The sequence below is a fragment of the Mobula birostris genome, chromosome 23 (genome assembly GCF_030028105.1).
Source record: "Mobula birostris isolate sMobBir1 chromosome 23, sMobBir1.hap1, whole genome shotgun sequence".
Taxonomy (NCBI): Eukaryota; Metazoa; Chordata; class Chondrichthyes; order Myliobatiformes; family Myliobatidae; genus Mobula; species Mobula birostris.
In genome coordinates this window covers 15,998,090-16,014,039 of record NC_092392.1, presented here as the reverse complement: position 1 = coordinate 16,014,039, position 15,950 = coordinate 15,998,090, and the positions used below count along the sequence as shown (strand labels likewise).

At 40.8% G+C, this 15,950-nt stretch overlaps 1 protein-coding gene across 10 annotated transcripts in view; it reads left to right on the top strand.

The window, feature by feature from the left end:
• The window catches only part of magi2a (membrane associated guanylate kinase, WW and PDZ domain containing 2a), a 586,144-nt gene that overhangs the window by 521,435 nt on the left and 48,759 nt on the right, over nucleotides 1-15,950 (top strand). For all 10 annotated transcript variants that reach the window (XM_072241070.1, XM_072241069.1, XM_072241068.1 and 7 more), the window contains one exon: nucleotides 1,422-1,667. In XM_072241070.1, the coding sequence (XP_072097171.1) occupies nucleotides 1,422-1,667 (246 nt within the window). The remainder of the gene's footprint in view (nucleotides 1-1,421; nucleotides 1,668-15,950) is intronic.

The window sequence follows — 15,950 nt, the reverse complement described above, 5'->3', positions numbered from 1 at the left end:
TTTGCATACTAATAAATTATGTAAGTAAACGAAGAATGCTTAGTCAAATAATATATTTACAATATTACTCAAATATTACTGAAATATTAATACACTACACTCCTGAATTAAGTAGCAGAGCATCAACAAGCTGTAGGCCTCTGGCAGTCTTACTGAGCAATCTGTCTACTGAATGTGCACAAGGTTACACTTGGTATGGAACATCTATTCTAATTCTTTGAATGGACTGGAACAGCTGGGAAGAAGAAAGCAAGAATAAAGTAGTTCCTATTTTTGTATTAGTTGAGTTTGATTTAACGTCTTGAATTCTTTGTATCTTTAAAAATGTTAATAACCTTTACATTATCAATTATCTTCTAAAGGTTCTGAATGTAAGCCACAATAAGTGTTCAAATTCTCTAAAAGCCTTGTTTAGCCAGTAAGCCTAGAAGTGTAGCTTTTCTAGCTGTCAAAATGTCTTTCAGCAGCTTTATCAAGTGAGCTACTTCTGGCCCATCTGGGCAATGCCATTACTTCACACTGGGTGCTCTCTCGAGGCCATTTTTGATTGACATGATACTTAACAGCAAATTACCATCAACAGATTTGCAAAAAATAAGTCTGTGGTTGGTGTCTATGTCAGTTTGAGCCTGATGGTTCATTCCTGGAAGTAAGCATTGGGTTATAAAGTGAAAAAAATTGTTGTTGGAGGAAATAGCATTCATTACAATACTGCTTGTCTACTGACAACACTGTGCCTGCCAATCTGCTGTCAGCAAGTGAATTATTTTACAGAAAACAAACTAAGCAAAATATCTGTATGACTTCAAACAAACAGAAATTATGACTGCAATTGCAGCAAGTTTTCTTGATAAAATCCTTGTGATTTTTCAGCATATTCTTCTGAGTGGAACGTAGTTGTTCACAACCACCATGCATATAGGCAATTTCCATCAGCAGCATTGTGACTTCTATGCAAGTTAGAAAAGATGTAGGTGGTGCAATATTGGGTGTACATATCTTTAAGACCAACTGGTGACTGTACCTTGCCAGTAATATTTCAGTAAATAACAAGGCAGTACCTGTCTGTTTATGTGAAAGTCAGGCATTTTAAAAATGTCATCCCTCATTATATGCTTCTTATATGCTTGATAAAATACCCATGTTTTTAATTTGAATTATCAACTACTTTCCAGAATTGATTTGAAATTACCTCCATCTTGGCCCTAAAAGACAATGTGACAATATGTGGCTTAATGTTATAGACGTAGTGTCTGGGAGATCTACCGAGAAGTAAAGCATCTTTTGAGTTTTATCCCTTCAACTAATTACCGCTAGGATCAATGTGAAGTTAATTCTTGTGATCTAGCAGTTCTGAGTTTCAATTTTTTAAAATCCTGTTTTCCCTTATTTTAATAGACCATATTGATTTTGTTTCTCAGGTGGGCCATGTTCAGAAAATGGCCGAAGTACAGGATCAGTATCCACGCATCATAGTTCTCCGAGAAGTGATTTTGCCAGTCTGTCAAACAGCATACAAGCCCCTCCCACTGGTTCCTCACCTGCAGAGAGTTTGGTCAGTCATGCTGTTCAAGCAAATGATGTAATTATACATCGTAAAGAAAGTGAGGGCTTTGGCTTTGTGATCATTAGTTCATTAAATAGGCCAGAAACAGGTGCAACACCAGGTAAGTGTAATTTTAAGGAAAAATCCTAAACTGATGCTTTCATCATTTCTTCATTGACACTTCATTTTTTACCACCAGGAGCTCCCACTGGAAGTATAGCAATTCATTATAATGAACAATTTTAGTTATCTATTTCTATCAAGAGGTCAGTTACATATTGTTAAGAATAAAACCTAAAGCAAAACAACTTAAATTTATAATAATTGTAAAAATAATCAGCAAAATTAGCTTTATTGATTGGACATTTGCTTGTGAAGTTAACTTTACAGCAAGACAAGCATTTGTTGTCTTTGAACTGGGTAATTAATGAGACTATTTCAAAGGGAATAAAGCACAACATGAAATTACTAGATTATCATTCCTAAGGGATACAAAGAGGATCCAAAGGATAACTTGTTTTCTGATTTTCTCTTTAAAGGAACCATCCCATCACTATCAAACAGCTTTGCAGCAATCAGTACATTCCAACATGATGCCATCTTGTAGAAAGGACATTTAGATTAGCTTTGGGTGTTATTCTCTGATAAAGTAGTCGCTTTCTTCTCCTACTTAGGAAAAGATGTGTAATGTACTTGAGAACTGAGCGAGAAAGGTAATTAAAAACAGATTATACTCAAAATTGTCAAGGAGCATCTGTGAAAAGTAAAAGCATAATGAAAAAGAATTCTTTGAGGTAGAGTGAAGGTGATCTACACTCACTTCATTGCAATCATACGACTGAATACTGGGAGAATTGAATAGTGTGTTTATGAGAACCAGGGTTTAGAGGAGTTTAGTCAAGATAGTGTTGGGAAACAGTAGGCTTTTGATTGCTATTGATTAATAGACTCAGCCCCAAAATGAATACAGGGAAGTTGTGGAAGGAAAAGGGATCAGTGATCAACCATGCAAAGAAGAGAAAAGAACCCAGTTGAGACCAATGAAATTTTCCAGTTGCATAGAAAAAACAGCATTAATGCAATTATCAAGCTCCTGGAAAAATGGTGAGGGCGGAGTTGGAACACCGGAACCCCCTTACAACATGCAAATCAAACTGACTAGGGGGACTTCAGTGGCTCTGCCTGAAATCCCACAGAAATTATATCTAGACTTAGTAACTGTAGATAATTGTTTCCATAAAGCATCTCATGAACAAAACAGTCTTGAAATACACAATATCCTGATGTAGAGTTTGAGCCAAAATATTGACAATTGCTTTCTCCCATTTTGTGCTGTTTGATCTGCTGACTTCCTCCAACAAGTTGTTTGTTGTTCCAGGCTCAAGCGTCTGTAGTCTCTTGCATCTCTGTAAAATACACAGCAAAGATGGAACAATACTGCTATTTATATAAATTACTAAGTGAGTGCTAGTGTAACTCAGAAGTAGACAAAGGATATACATTTTTTGACTTTTCCCTCTTGATGGAGGTGGGGAGCAATCTGAGCCCTTGATCTTGTGATAGTTCAGATATATTTGGAAAAGTTGTAGGAAAACAGGATGGTGAATAATAATAAACTAATAAGTAATATAGATTTGTGTTTGCAAACCTTCTCTAAGTCTTTAAGACTAATTAATGATATATTACTTTGTTGTGGATCATGAAATTAAGACTAATAACAATACTTCATTGGTATACCCCAAATATAAAGCTGAAAGAACTCACAAACCTAATTCACATCAATGACCATTAATTGATCGATACCTCTGCTGAAATTCAAACTAATAGAGCATAAATCAAGGCATCTACTCTTATGACAATAAAACACCTTCCGGTATCTTTCTGCGATGTTTTTAGGAGATCTTAGTCTTGTTGAAAGAATAATCTTTTGTCATATATAGCAGACTTCAGCTTACTTAGTCTCTGGAAACCTGTTCATATTTCTCTTGTCATGACTGTTTAAGTTAAAACAGTTTCAATTAGTAGATGCTTAGAGTTTTCAGATTGGTGTTTATTTTTTAATTTATCCTTTTCCTCTGTTTCACTTTTCTCTAATCTCTACCCTACACATCGCATCAATTGGACAGAAGACTGTGACCCCTGTTCACGTGATAGAGTATAGTCACTATAAGTTCATAGAAGATGTACTTATTCAGTGACCCCACAATCATTAAGTGTTCTGTGCTGCTGTGTACCAAAAAAATTGTGTGTTTATGAGATATGGTCAATTTGCGGTGATACTAACTATATGGACTATATCTCTGAGAAAGCATATGATTAATTTTATTACCCTATTTTATTGTCTATATAGGGTTGGTATTTCAGTGTTAATCATTTGCAAGACATCCACTCTTCAATATTTGCAGTGAAATTATATGTTCATTCTCAATATGCATTGCATCACTAATACAGAATAACTGTTCATGCAAACGCTGAGAACTAGCTGATTTTTTTTTGTTTGTTTGTGATCCATACCTAAAAACTCTAATCGAATACAAGATGGACTTGACAGTGGATGCCAATGGTGAGCTGTGGCAAAGGCCTCATGCACAATTAACCAGAGGTTGCATATCTTAAGAGGTTCAAAGTTTTGTCATCTGGCTCTTCATTTTGTAGTCAGGGCTGGTGGAAGGTAGATGTGGGGGTGGATGCGGTGCATGGAGTTTGGAGATCATTGATGGATGGACATTCTGGACGAGTCCAGGGACACTGGTTGGTGGCTTGGGTTGGGATCACGATACACAAAGCATAAAATGGAATTGCATGGAAACAGGCTCTTTGGCCTTATTCATCAATGCTGACTGAGATACCTAATTATACTAATTTCATTTTCCTGCATTTGGTCCATAACTCTCTTTGTTTTTTTATACTTGCCAAATACTTTTTAAATGCTGTGATTGTAGCTGCCTCATGTGCAATATACCCATCACCCTCTATGTGGATAAACTTTCCCCTCAGATTTCCTTTAACTTTCCTTTCCTCCTCCTCTTACCCTGCACCTATGGCATCTAGTTTTGGAACTAGATACCTCAAACTTTGGAAAAGGAATATGATTGTCAACCATAAAGTTTCATAACTTTACAAACCTCTGTAAGGTGACCCCTTAGTCCCTTGTGCTCTAGTGAGAACGATCTCAAACTATGCAACTAAATCCTTCCAACCCAGGCAATATTCCAGTAAATCCTTTCTACATTTTCTAGCACTACTAAGAACATGGTGAATAGAACTACACACAATATTTTCAAGTGTGGTCTAATCAATGTCTGGTACAGCTACACCATCTCTTATAATCAGTGATCCTGTCTATAAAGGCAAGCAAACCAAATGCCTTCTTCACAACCTTATATACATGTGTCACTATTTGTAAGGAGCCATGGACTTGCACCCCAAGTTCTCTCTGTTCACTAATACATCTGAAATCAGTGCTGTTTACTGTCAGTATTAGATGACCCAAAATGCATTACCTCAGACTCATCTCGATCAAATTCCATCTTCGCTTAACCTTCCAGCTGATCTACATAAGTCCCTCTTTATCCTTGGGTAACCATCCTCACTACCTACATCAGCAAACTATTTACTTATTCAGAGAAACAGTGCAAAAACAGGCCCTTTCAGCCCAGCAACCCACCTGTTTAAACCTAGCCTAATCACGGGACAATTTTCAATGACCAATTAATCTACCAACCAATATGTCTTTGGATTGTGGGAGGAAACCAGCGCACCCAGAGGAAACACATGTGATCACAGGGAGAACATAAAAACTCCTTGCAGATGGAGCTGGAATCGAACTCCAAACTCTGATGCCCTGAGCTGTTATAGTGTCACAATAACCACTGCACTACCATGGTGCCCTATCAGAGGTTTATAAATGATTGAGTTTTGAGCGGTCAACTAGAATGGGAAATCAAGTTATCTGGGTGGTTTGGGATGGTGGGTGAGGGATGAAAAAGCTTTGAAAGGTCATTGGGAGAGCCAGGGTGCCAGTACTGTGGAAAGTTTGAATGGACATTTGTAGATGGTTGCTTGATGGGATGGATGAATGGCATGTAGTAATTTTGATTCATTGTTGTCATTCTGTGTTGGTAATAATTCCGTTATGATTTTAACTTACTATTGAGAAATGAGGGCAATGAATGCTGTTAGTATTTCCAAGGAGGATATTACTCACTTGAGCATGACCAGTGGAGTTGTTCAGTTAGCAGCAACCATTTTGGCTGAAATATACCTCGAGCAGTATGGACCCACAATAGATAATGCAGAAGCAAGGAAAATAAATTGTTAACTTGTGCTTTCAGCTTCTTAATAAAGCAAAATAACGTTAGCCCAAGCAGTATTTTTACATATCAGGGTTATCATTAATATATGAAACCTCGTTACATATTACATAATTTTCTAAAAATGCTGTATAATTGAGAGGTTATACAACTGTGTTCTTATTTAATCATTTATTGCAGAAGACAGCATTGATTTCCCAATCCTAATTGGGAAAACTGTGCCGAGCGACCATAGTATTTCTGATGAAGGTATGCCCACGGTGCTATTGGGTAGAGAATTCCAGTATTTGGGCAAGCAACAATGAAGAACAGCAATATACAGTATATCCAAGTGAAAGAATTAACCCTTGTCTCAGTCTTAAAAAAGTGTACCTCCTATTCTAAGACTGAGAACTGTGGTTCCAGAATCCATTGTGATAGAAAACATCCATCCAAGACCCAACCTCTAAGAATTTTGTAATTTTTGATGAGATTTCATTCTCCTAAATGCAGGAGAATACATACCAAGTGCACACAATCCCTCCTGCAGCAGATCTGCCAATGCTGGAACCATTCTAGCAAATCTTTTCTACACTCCCTCCATAGCATGTACATCCTTTCTTAAGTAAGGAGACCAAAATTGTAGACAGTACACCAAGTGCAGTCATTGTAAGAACCTTGTATAATTACAGAAAGACTTAAGCATTTAATACCCCTTGTGTTAAAAGTTAACATTCCATTTGGCTTCTAATCACTTCTTGCAGCTACAACTTGGAAGGGAGCCTGCAGCTGATAGCCTTTCCGTGCCCTGCTCGTACTTGATGATAGAGATTGGCTGAGAGAATAACAGAAGTGCATTTTGTAGATGGTACACATGTTCCCATTGTGCATCAGTGGTGAGGGAATGAATGTTTTAAGGTGATGGAAGGGATCAGTGGTGGCACCCAGGATTAATGGTGACACAAAATCATAAGAATGCCATTGAATATCAAGAGCAGAAAATTAAACCTATTCTTCTGGGACCAAGTCATTGCCTGGCATTTTGTAGCATGAATGTTTATTAACATTTATCTGGCCATGCCTGAATGTTCTCTAGATCTTGCTGCAAGCATGGAGTGCCGCATTTTCTGAAGAATAATGAATGGAATTGAATATTGTACAGTCCGAGTACATTGCCACTTCTCATATTGGATAATACAGCATGGAAATAGGCTGTTCTGCCCAACCTAACCATATCAACCACAACATCCTCTCCGTCCCAGTTCCCACACTCAGCCCATAACCCTCCAAACCTCCCCTACATGTATCTATCTTAAATGTTGCAATTGTGCCTGCCTTAACCACTTCCTATGGCAGACCTGTCCAGGTAATTACTACCCTCTGTGCAAAGAAGTTACCTCTCAGTTCTCTTTTATATCTCTCCCCTCTTGTATTTGTGCCCTCTGGTTCTATGCTTGCCAGCAATGGGTAAAAAGCTATGGCCATTCACCTTGTCAATACCTCTCATAATTTTCTGAACTTCTACATGGCAACTCAGGCTTTCTAGTCCAGGCAGCATCCTCAAAAATCGATTCTGTTCGTGCTCCAGCTTGACGATACCTTTCCCATAACAGGGAAACCAAAACTGTACACGATATACTAAGTGCAGCCTTAAGGTGTGGAATCCTTGTGGGTAGAACCAAGAAACTGAAAGGGTAAAAAGACTGTAATGGGAGATATATACATGCCTCTGAACAGTATTAAAGACTTGAGCTGCAAATTACAGAAGATAAAAAGGCATGTCAAAAGGGCAGTGTTATGATAGTCATTGGATATTTCAATATGCAGGTAGATAGGGAAAATCAGGTTGGTACTGGATCCCAGGAGGGAGAATTTTTAGAATGCCTACAAGATGGCTTTTTAGAGCAGCTCATGGTTGAGCCCACTGGGGGGATAGGCTATTCTGGATTGAGTGTTATGCAAAGAACTAGAATTGATTAAAGAGCTTAAGATAAAGGAGCCTTTGGGAGACAGTGATCACAGCATGATAGAATTCACCTTGCAATTTTCAGGGGGAGAAGCTAAAATCAGATGTATCAATATTACAGTGGAGTAAAGGGAATTACAGAGGCATAAGAGAGGAGCTGGCCAAAGTTGACTGGAAGGGGAAACTAACAGGGAAGATGTCAGAACAGTGGTAGCTGAAATTTCTGGGAGTAATTCGGAAGGAGCAGGATGTATACTGTACTTCCCAAATAGGAACAGTGTTCTAAAGGCAGGATGATACAACTGTGGCTGACACAAGAAGTCGAAGCCAACATAAAAGCCAAAGAGAGGGCATGTAAGTACGCAAAAATTAATGGGAAGTTAAAGGATTGGGAAGCTTTTAAAAACCAATTGAAGGCAACTAAAAAAGTCACAAAGAGGGAAAAGATGGAATATGAAGGTAAGCTAGCCAATAATATTAAAGAAGGTACCAAAAGCTTCTTAAGGTACATAGAGTTAAAGAGAGATGAGAGTAGATATCAGACCACTTGAAAATGATGCTGGCGGGTTAGTAGTGGGGATCAAGGAAATGGCAGATGAACTGAATAAGCATTATGTGTCAGTCTTCACTGTGGAAGACGTTAGCAGTGTGCCAGAAGTTCAAGAGTGTTGGTGCAGAAGCGAGTGAGGTTGTCATTACTAGGGAGTAGCTGCTTAGGAAACTGAAGGTCTGAAGGAGATAAATCACTTGGGCCAGATGGACTACACCCTTCTTCTAAATGCCATTTTCACCTCCCTGAATACCTGAACAGCCACTTCGGTGAACTGTGCATTTGTACTCCAGATCCCCCTGTTCCATTACAGTCACCAGTCCCCTTCCATTCACTATGCTAATCCTACCCTGGTTTGACTATCCAAAAAGCATCATCTCACACTTATCTAAGTTTAAGTTGATTTGTCCATCTTCCCAACTGATCAAAATCTCATTGTAATTCATTGTAACCTGCTTTATTATCAACAAGACCCCCTAATTTGGTATCATCAGCAAACTTGTTAATCATACCATGTACATTCGTATCCAAATCATTTACAGAGTAAATGAATTACAGAGGTCCCAACACTGACCCCTGGGGCACACCACTAGTCACAAGCATCCAGTCAGAGAATCAACCTTCAAGCCTCACCCTCTGATTCCAATCATCAAGCCTATTCTGTAGCTCTTCCTGAACCCCAAGAAATCTAACCTTCCAGATCAGCCTGTCAAAGACCTTACCAAAGTCCATATAATCAACATTCTGTACCCTACCTTCATCTTTCCCCTTTGTAAACTTGAAGATTCATTGGACATGACCTTCTAAACACAAAACAATGCTGACTATTCCTGATCAAGCCTTGACTATCCAAATAATGGTAGACCATGTCCCTCAGAATTTCCTCCAGTAACATCCCTACTAATGAAGTCAGGCTCATCACTCCTTTATGGGTCCCTGCAGCCCCTTGTGAACATGGAATGACATCAACCACCCTTCATGGAATTTCACCAGAGGCTAACAATGAAGCAAATATCTCTATAAGGGTCTTTGCAAATTTCTTTCCTTGGCCTCCCATAAAGTCTGGGGGTGCACTTATCCAGGCACTGAAGATTAGCCCAGCTTAATGCACATCAAAGCTACAAATGCCTCCTTCTTCTTAATATGCATATGGTCCAAAGATTTCACTTCTTACTGCCTTCATTTCTTTGTTGGTCATGATATTCTCCTTAGTAAACACTGAGCAGAAATAGACATTAAAAATTTCAGTCATCTTCTGCATCTCCACACATACGCAGTCCCAATAGTCTTTAAGAGGACCTAGTCTCTTGTTAGTAACCCTTTTACTGTTACTATAACTGAAGAACATCTTAGGATTATCTTTAACCCCACCTGCCAAATCGATCTCAAACCCTCTTTTTACCGTCCTATTTTCCTTCTTCAGCCTGGTCTTAAAGATTTTAATATTTGTCAAGTGGTTCATTGGTACCCAGCTGCCTAAATGTAATGTGCGCTTCCAAAGCTCCGATATCTCTTGACAACCTGGGTTCCCTGAGCTTAGACTGTCTACTCTTCATGGTAACAGGAACATGCTGCTCTGGACTCATTCACCCCTTGTAAACCTTCCCACTTACCATAAACACGAGATATTCTGCAGATGCCGAAAATCCAGAGCACACACAAAATGTTGGAGAAACTCAGCAGGTCAGGCAATGCTTATTAAACGGAATAAACAGTTGACATTTCAGTCTGTGACCCTTCAACTGAACTGGAAAGGAAAGGGGAAGAAGCTGAAATAAGAAGGTGGGGGAGGGGAAGGAGTACGAGATGGCAGGTGATATGTGAAGCCAAGTGAAGGGGGATGTGGGTGGGTGGTTGGGGAGGGGGGGATGAAGTGAGAAGGTGGGAGGTAATAGGTAGAAAAGGTAAAAACTGAAGGAGGAGGAATCTGATGGGAAAGAAGAGTGGCCGATGGGAGTAAGAGAAGGAGGAGGGAACGAGAGGGAGGAGATGGACAGGTGAGGATAAGAGAAGGAGTAAGAAGAGAGCCAGAATGAGAATAGAAAGAGAGAAGGGTGATGGGGAGAAATTACTCGAAGTTAGAGAAATCAGGTTGGAGGCCACCCAGACAGAACAAGAGGTATTGCTCCTTCATTGTGAGAGTGGCTTCATCGTGGCGGTAGAAGAGGGCATGGACTGACATATCAGAATAGGAAGTAGAATTAAAATGGGTGGCCACTGGGAAATCCCACCTGTTGAGGCCCATGAAGCAAAGGCACATGACAAAGCAGTCTCCCCTACACTGGGTCTCTCGCTACACTGGGAGGACCAGATACAGTAGATGACCCTGACAGACTGGCAGGTGAAGCATTGCCTCAGGAAGGTAATCTCTGCAGTCCCTAGTATGTGTACAGGCTGGCTGGTTATTAAATCGCCACTTGTTCAGTGAGCTGTGATGTACAGATAAAATGAAGAGAATGTTATCTGGGAATCATTTCAGGTTATAATCGTGGGCGGCACGGTTACGTAGTGTGGATGGCACAGTAGCGTAGTGGTTAGCACAACACTTTACAGTTCCAGAGACCTGGGTTCAATTCCTGCAGCTGCCTGTAAGGAGTTTGTATGTTCTCCCATAACCACATGGGTTTCCACCAGTGCACCAGCTTCTTCCCACAGTCCAAAGATATACTGGTTGGTAGGTTAACTGGTCATTGTAAATTGCCCTGTAATTAGGCTATGGTTAAGTCAGGATGTTACTGGGTGTCGTGGCTTAAGGGCCCAGAAAGGCCTAATCCATGCTGTATGTCAATAATAATTGTATAAAATTTCTGTGTAGAACTGTGCTCTTATTTTATTTTCATTGAAATTCCATTGAAACTATTAAGTATTGTTCAATATGCATAGTCTTTACTGTGCTGTGATTTATTGGCACTTCCTTGTACAAAAATAATGACTATTAATCTGCCCACAACAATCTAACAAGTCATTTTAATGACTTTCAGTCCTTGAGTTATAGGTTTCAAAGTATAGCTTCATGTTCCTCCAGCACAAATATCAACTGCTAATGACAGTTCTGAGGCACAAGAGTTTATGAAATCTGCTTCTAGCTAACAAATTACCTAAGTGAAAGATTAGTCATTGGGGTGCATTCCAAGCTCAACACAGCTGTTCCCTTGAATAGAGTCTGGAATTAAGGACCATACTCTCAGAGGGTGATGTAGGTTGAACAGTTTTCCATTAATCCTGTAGATTAGCTCAATTCCAATGGAAGCTTGTTAAAGACAAGTTGCAGCAAATCAATGAGAAAGATTGAAATATCTGTTGGAGCAATAATGCAGCTTTGGCACCAATGTGTATTAAGTTTGGCTCTGTAGAGGGCCCACTACGGTTTGCATGTTATAATGAAATAAACATTAAGTGGTGCAAAATTTCTACAGACAGCCACTTTTGAGAAGGATAAACTGAATGAAGAATTTAAAAAGGTCAAATGCTTCTCCCTTATTTCATTTTGGGGTTGTTGTGCAATGATATTCCTGTATACTCTGCCTCCACTGGAACAAATTAAGAATGTGTCAGAGAAGAACTCTTTGCCAGGCAGTTGAAAAGGACCCTAGTAAGCACTTCCCTGTGACAGCCAGCAGGAGACTCTTCTTCAGTTATCATATTTAGAAACATAGAAACATGGAAAATAGGTGCAGGAGTAGGCCATTCGGCCCTTCGAGCCTGCACCGCCATTTATTATGATCATGGCTGATCATCCAACTCAGAACCCCGCCCCAGCCTTCCCTCCATACCCCCTGATCCCCGTAGCCACAAGGGCCATATCTAACTCCCTCTTAAATATAGCCAATGAACTGGCCTCAACTGTTTCCTGTGGCAGAGAATTCCACAGATTCACCACTCTCTGTGTGAAGAAGTTTTTCCTAATCTCGGTCCTAAAAGGCTTCCCCTTTATCCTCAAACTGTGACCCCTCGTTCTGGACTTCCCCAACATCGGGAACAATCTTCCTGCATCTAGCCTGTCCAATCCCTTTAGGATTTTATACGTTTCAATCAGATCCCCCCTCAATCTTCTAAATTCCAACGAGTACAAGCCCAGTTCATCCAGTCTTTCTTCATATGAAAGTCCTGCCATCCCAGGAATCAATCTGGTGAACCTTCTTTGTACTCCCTCTATGGCAAGGATGTCTTTCCTCAGATTAGGGGACCAAAACTGCACACAATACTCCAGGTGTGGTCTCACCAAGGCCTTGTACAACTGCAGTAGTACCTCCCTGCTCCTGTACTCGAATCCTCTCGCTATAAATGCCAGCATACCACTCGTCTTTTTCACCGCCTGCTGTACCTGCATGCCCACTTTCAATGACTGGTGTATAATGACACCCAGGTCTCGTTGCACCTCCCCTTTTCCTAATCGGCCACCATTCAGATAATAATCTGTTTTCCTATTTTTGCCACCAAAGTGGATAACTTCACATTTATCCACATTAAATTGCATCTGCCGTGAATTTGCCCACTCACCCAACCTATCCAAGTCACTCTGCATCCTCTTAGCATCCTCCTCACAGCTAACACTGCTACCCATCTTCGTGTCATCCGCAAACTTGGAGATGCTGCATTTAATTCCCTCATCCAAGTCATTAATATATATTGTAAACAACTGGGGTCCCAGCACTGAGCCTTGTGGTACCCTACTAGTCACCGCCTGCCATTCTGAAAAGGTCCCGTTTATTCCCACTCTTTGCTTCCTGTCTGCTAACCAATTCTCCATCCACATCAATACCTTACCCCCAATACCGTGTGCTTTAAGTTTGCACACTAATCTCCTGTGTGGGACCTTGTCAAAAGCCTTTTGAAAATCCAAATATACCACATCCACTGGTTCTCCCCTATCCACTCTACTAGTTACATCCTCAAAAAATTCTATGAGATTCGTCAGACGTGATTTTCCTTTCACAAATCCATGCTGACTTTGTCCGATGATTTCACCGCTTTCCAAATGTGCTGTTATCACATCTTTGATAACTGACTCCAGCAGTTTCCCCACCACCGACGTTAGGCTAACCGATCTATAATTCCCCGGTTTCTCTCTCTCTCCTTTTTTAAAAAGCGGGGTTACATTAGCCACCCTCCAATCCTCGGGAACTATTCCAGAATCTAACGAGTTTTCAAAAATTATCACTAATGCATCCACTATTTCTTGGGCTACTTCCTTAAGCACTCTAGGATGCAGACCATCTGGCCCTGGGGATTTATCTGCCTTCAATCCCTTCAATTTGCCTAACACCACTTCCCTACTAACATGTATTTCGCTCAGTTCCTCCATCTCACTGGACCGTCTGTCCCCTACTATTTCTGGAAGATTATTTATGTCCTCCTTAGTGGAGACAGAACCAAAGTAATTATTCAATTGGTCTGCCATGTCCTTGCTCCCCATAATCAATTCACCTGTTTCTGTCTGTAGGGGACCCACATTTGTCTTTACCAGTCTTTTCCTTTTTACATATCTATAAAAGCTTTTACAGTCAGTTTTTATGTTCCCTGCCAGTTTTCTCTCATAATCTTTTTTCCCCTTCCTAATTAAGCCCTTTGTCCTCCTCTGCTGAACTCTGAATTTCTCCCAGTCCTCAGGTGAGCCACTTTCTCTGGCTAATTTGTATGCTTCTTCTTTGGAATTGATACTATCCCTAATTTCTCTTGTCAGCCACGGGTGCATTACCTTCCTTGATTTATTCTTTTACCAAACTGGGATGAACAATTGTTGTAGTTCATCCATGCAACCTTTAAATGCTTGCCATTGCATATCCACCGTCAATCCTTTAAGTGTCATTTGCCAGTCTATCTTAGCTAATTCACGTCTCATACCTTCAAAGTTACCCCTCTTTAAGTTCAGAACCTTTGTTTCTGAATTAACTATGTCACTCTCCATCTTAATGAAGAATTCCATCATATTATGGTCACTCTTACCCAAGGGGCCTCTCACGACAAGATTGCTAATTAACCCTTCCTCATTGCTCAAAACCCAGTCCAGAATAGCCTGCTCTCTAATTGGTTCCTCGACATGTTGGTTCAAAAAACCATCCCGCATACATTCCAAGAAACCCTCTTCCTCAGCACCTTTACCAATTTGGTTCACCCAATCTACATGTAGATTGAAGTCACCCATTATAACTGCTGTTCCTTTATTGCACACATTTCTAATTTCCTGTTTAATACCATCTCCGACCTCACTACTACTGTTAGGTGGCCTGTACACAACTCCCACCAGCGTCTTCTGCCCCTTAGTGTTACGCAGCTCTACCCATATCGATCCCACATCTTCCCGGCTTATGTCCTTCCTTTCTATTGCGTTAATCTCTTCTTTAACCAGCAATGCCACCCCGCCTCCCCTTCCTTCATGTCTATCCCTCCTGAATATTGAATATCCCTGAACGTTGAGCTCCCATCCGTAGTCACCCTGGAGCCATGTCTCTGTGATCCCAATTATATCATAATCATTAATAACAATCTGCACTTTCAATTCATCCACCTTATTACGAATGCTCCTTGCATTGACACACAAAGCCTTCAGGCGCTCTTTTACAACTCTCTTAGCCCTTATACAATTATGTTGAAAAGTGGCCCTTTTTAATGCTTGCCCTAGATTTGTCGGCCTGCCACTTTTACTTTTCTCCTTAGTACTTTTTGCTTCTACCCTCACTTTACACCCCTCTGTCTCTCTGCACTGGTTCCCATCCCCCTGTTGTGAACTAACCTCCTCACGCCTAGCCTCTTTAATTTGATTCCCACCCCCCAACCATTCTAGTTTAAAGTCACCTCAGTAGCCCTTGCTAATCTCCCTGCCAGGATATTGGTCCTCCTAGGATTCAAGTGTAACCCGTCCTTTTTGTACAGGTCACGCCTGCGCCAAAAGAGGTCCCAATGATCCAAAAACTTGAATCCCTGCCCCCTGCTCCAATCCCTCAGCCACGCATTTATCCTCCACCTCATCGCATTCCTACTCTCACTGTCGCGTGGCACAGGCAGTAATCCTGAGATTACTACCTTTGTGGTCCTTTTTCTCAACTCCCTTCCTAGCTCCCTATATTCTCCTTTCAGGACCTCATCCCTTTTCCTACCTATGTCATTGGTACCTATATGTACCACGACCTCTGGCTCCTCACCCTCCCACTTCAGGATATCTTGGACACGATCAGAAATATCCCGGACCCTGGCACCAGGGAGGCAAACTACCATCCGGGTCTCTGGACTGCATCCATAGAATCGCCTATCTGACCCCCTTACTATGGAGTCCCCTATCACAACTGCCCTCCTCTTCCTTGCCCTACCCTTCTGAGCTACAGGGCCAGACTCTGTGCCGGAGGCACGGCCACTGTCGCTTCCCCTGGATTTGTATACTTCCTTTAAAATGTCATAATTGTAGTACTTCAAAGGTTCTTTGGAAAATCCCCCCATTCCAGTTTGTGGATGTTTGGGATTCCTTACTGCCAAGACCTGGAACCTGAGCATGGATACTATTCGTGGCCAAAGCCTTGGTTTTACCTGGGAAGAATCCTTTTCAGGTTCCTCTAATTAAGTTCTAGACAACAGCACTCCGAGCCCTTGTCAGGAGCAAGA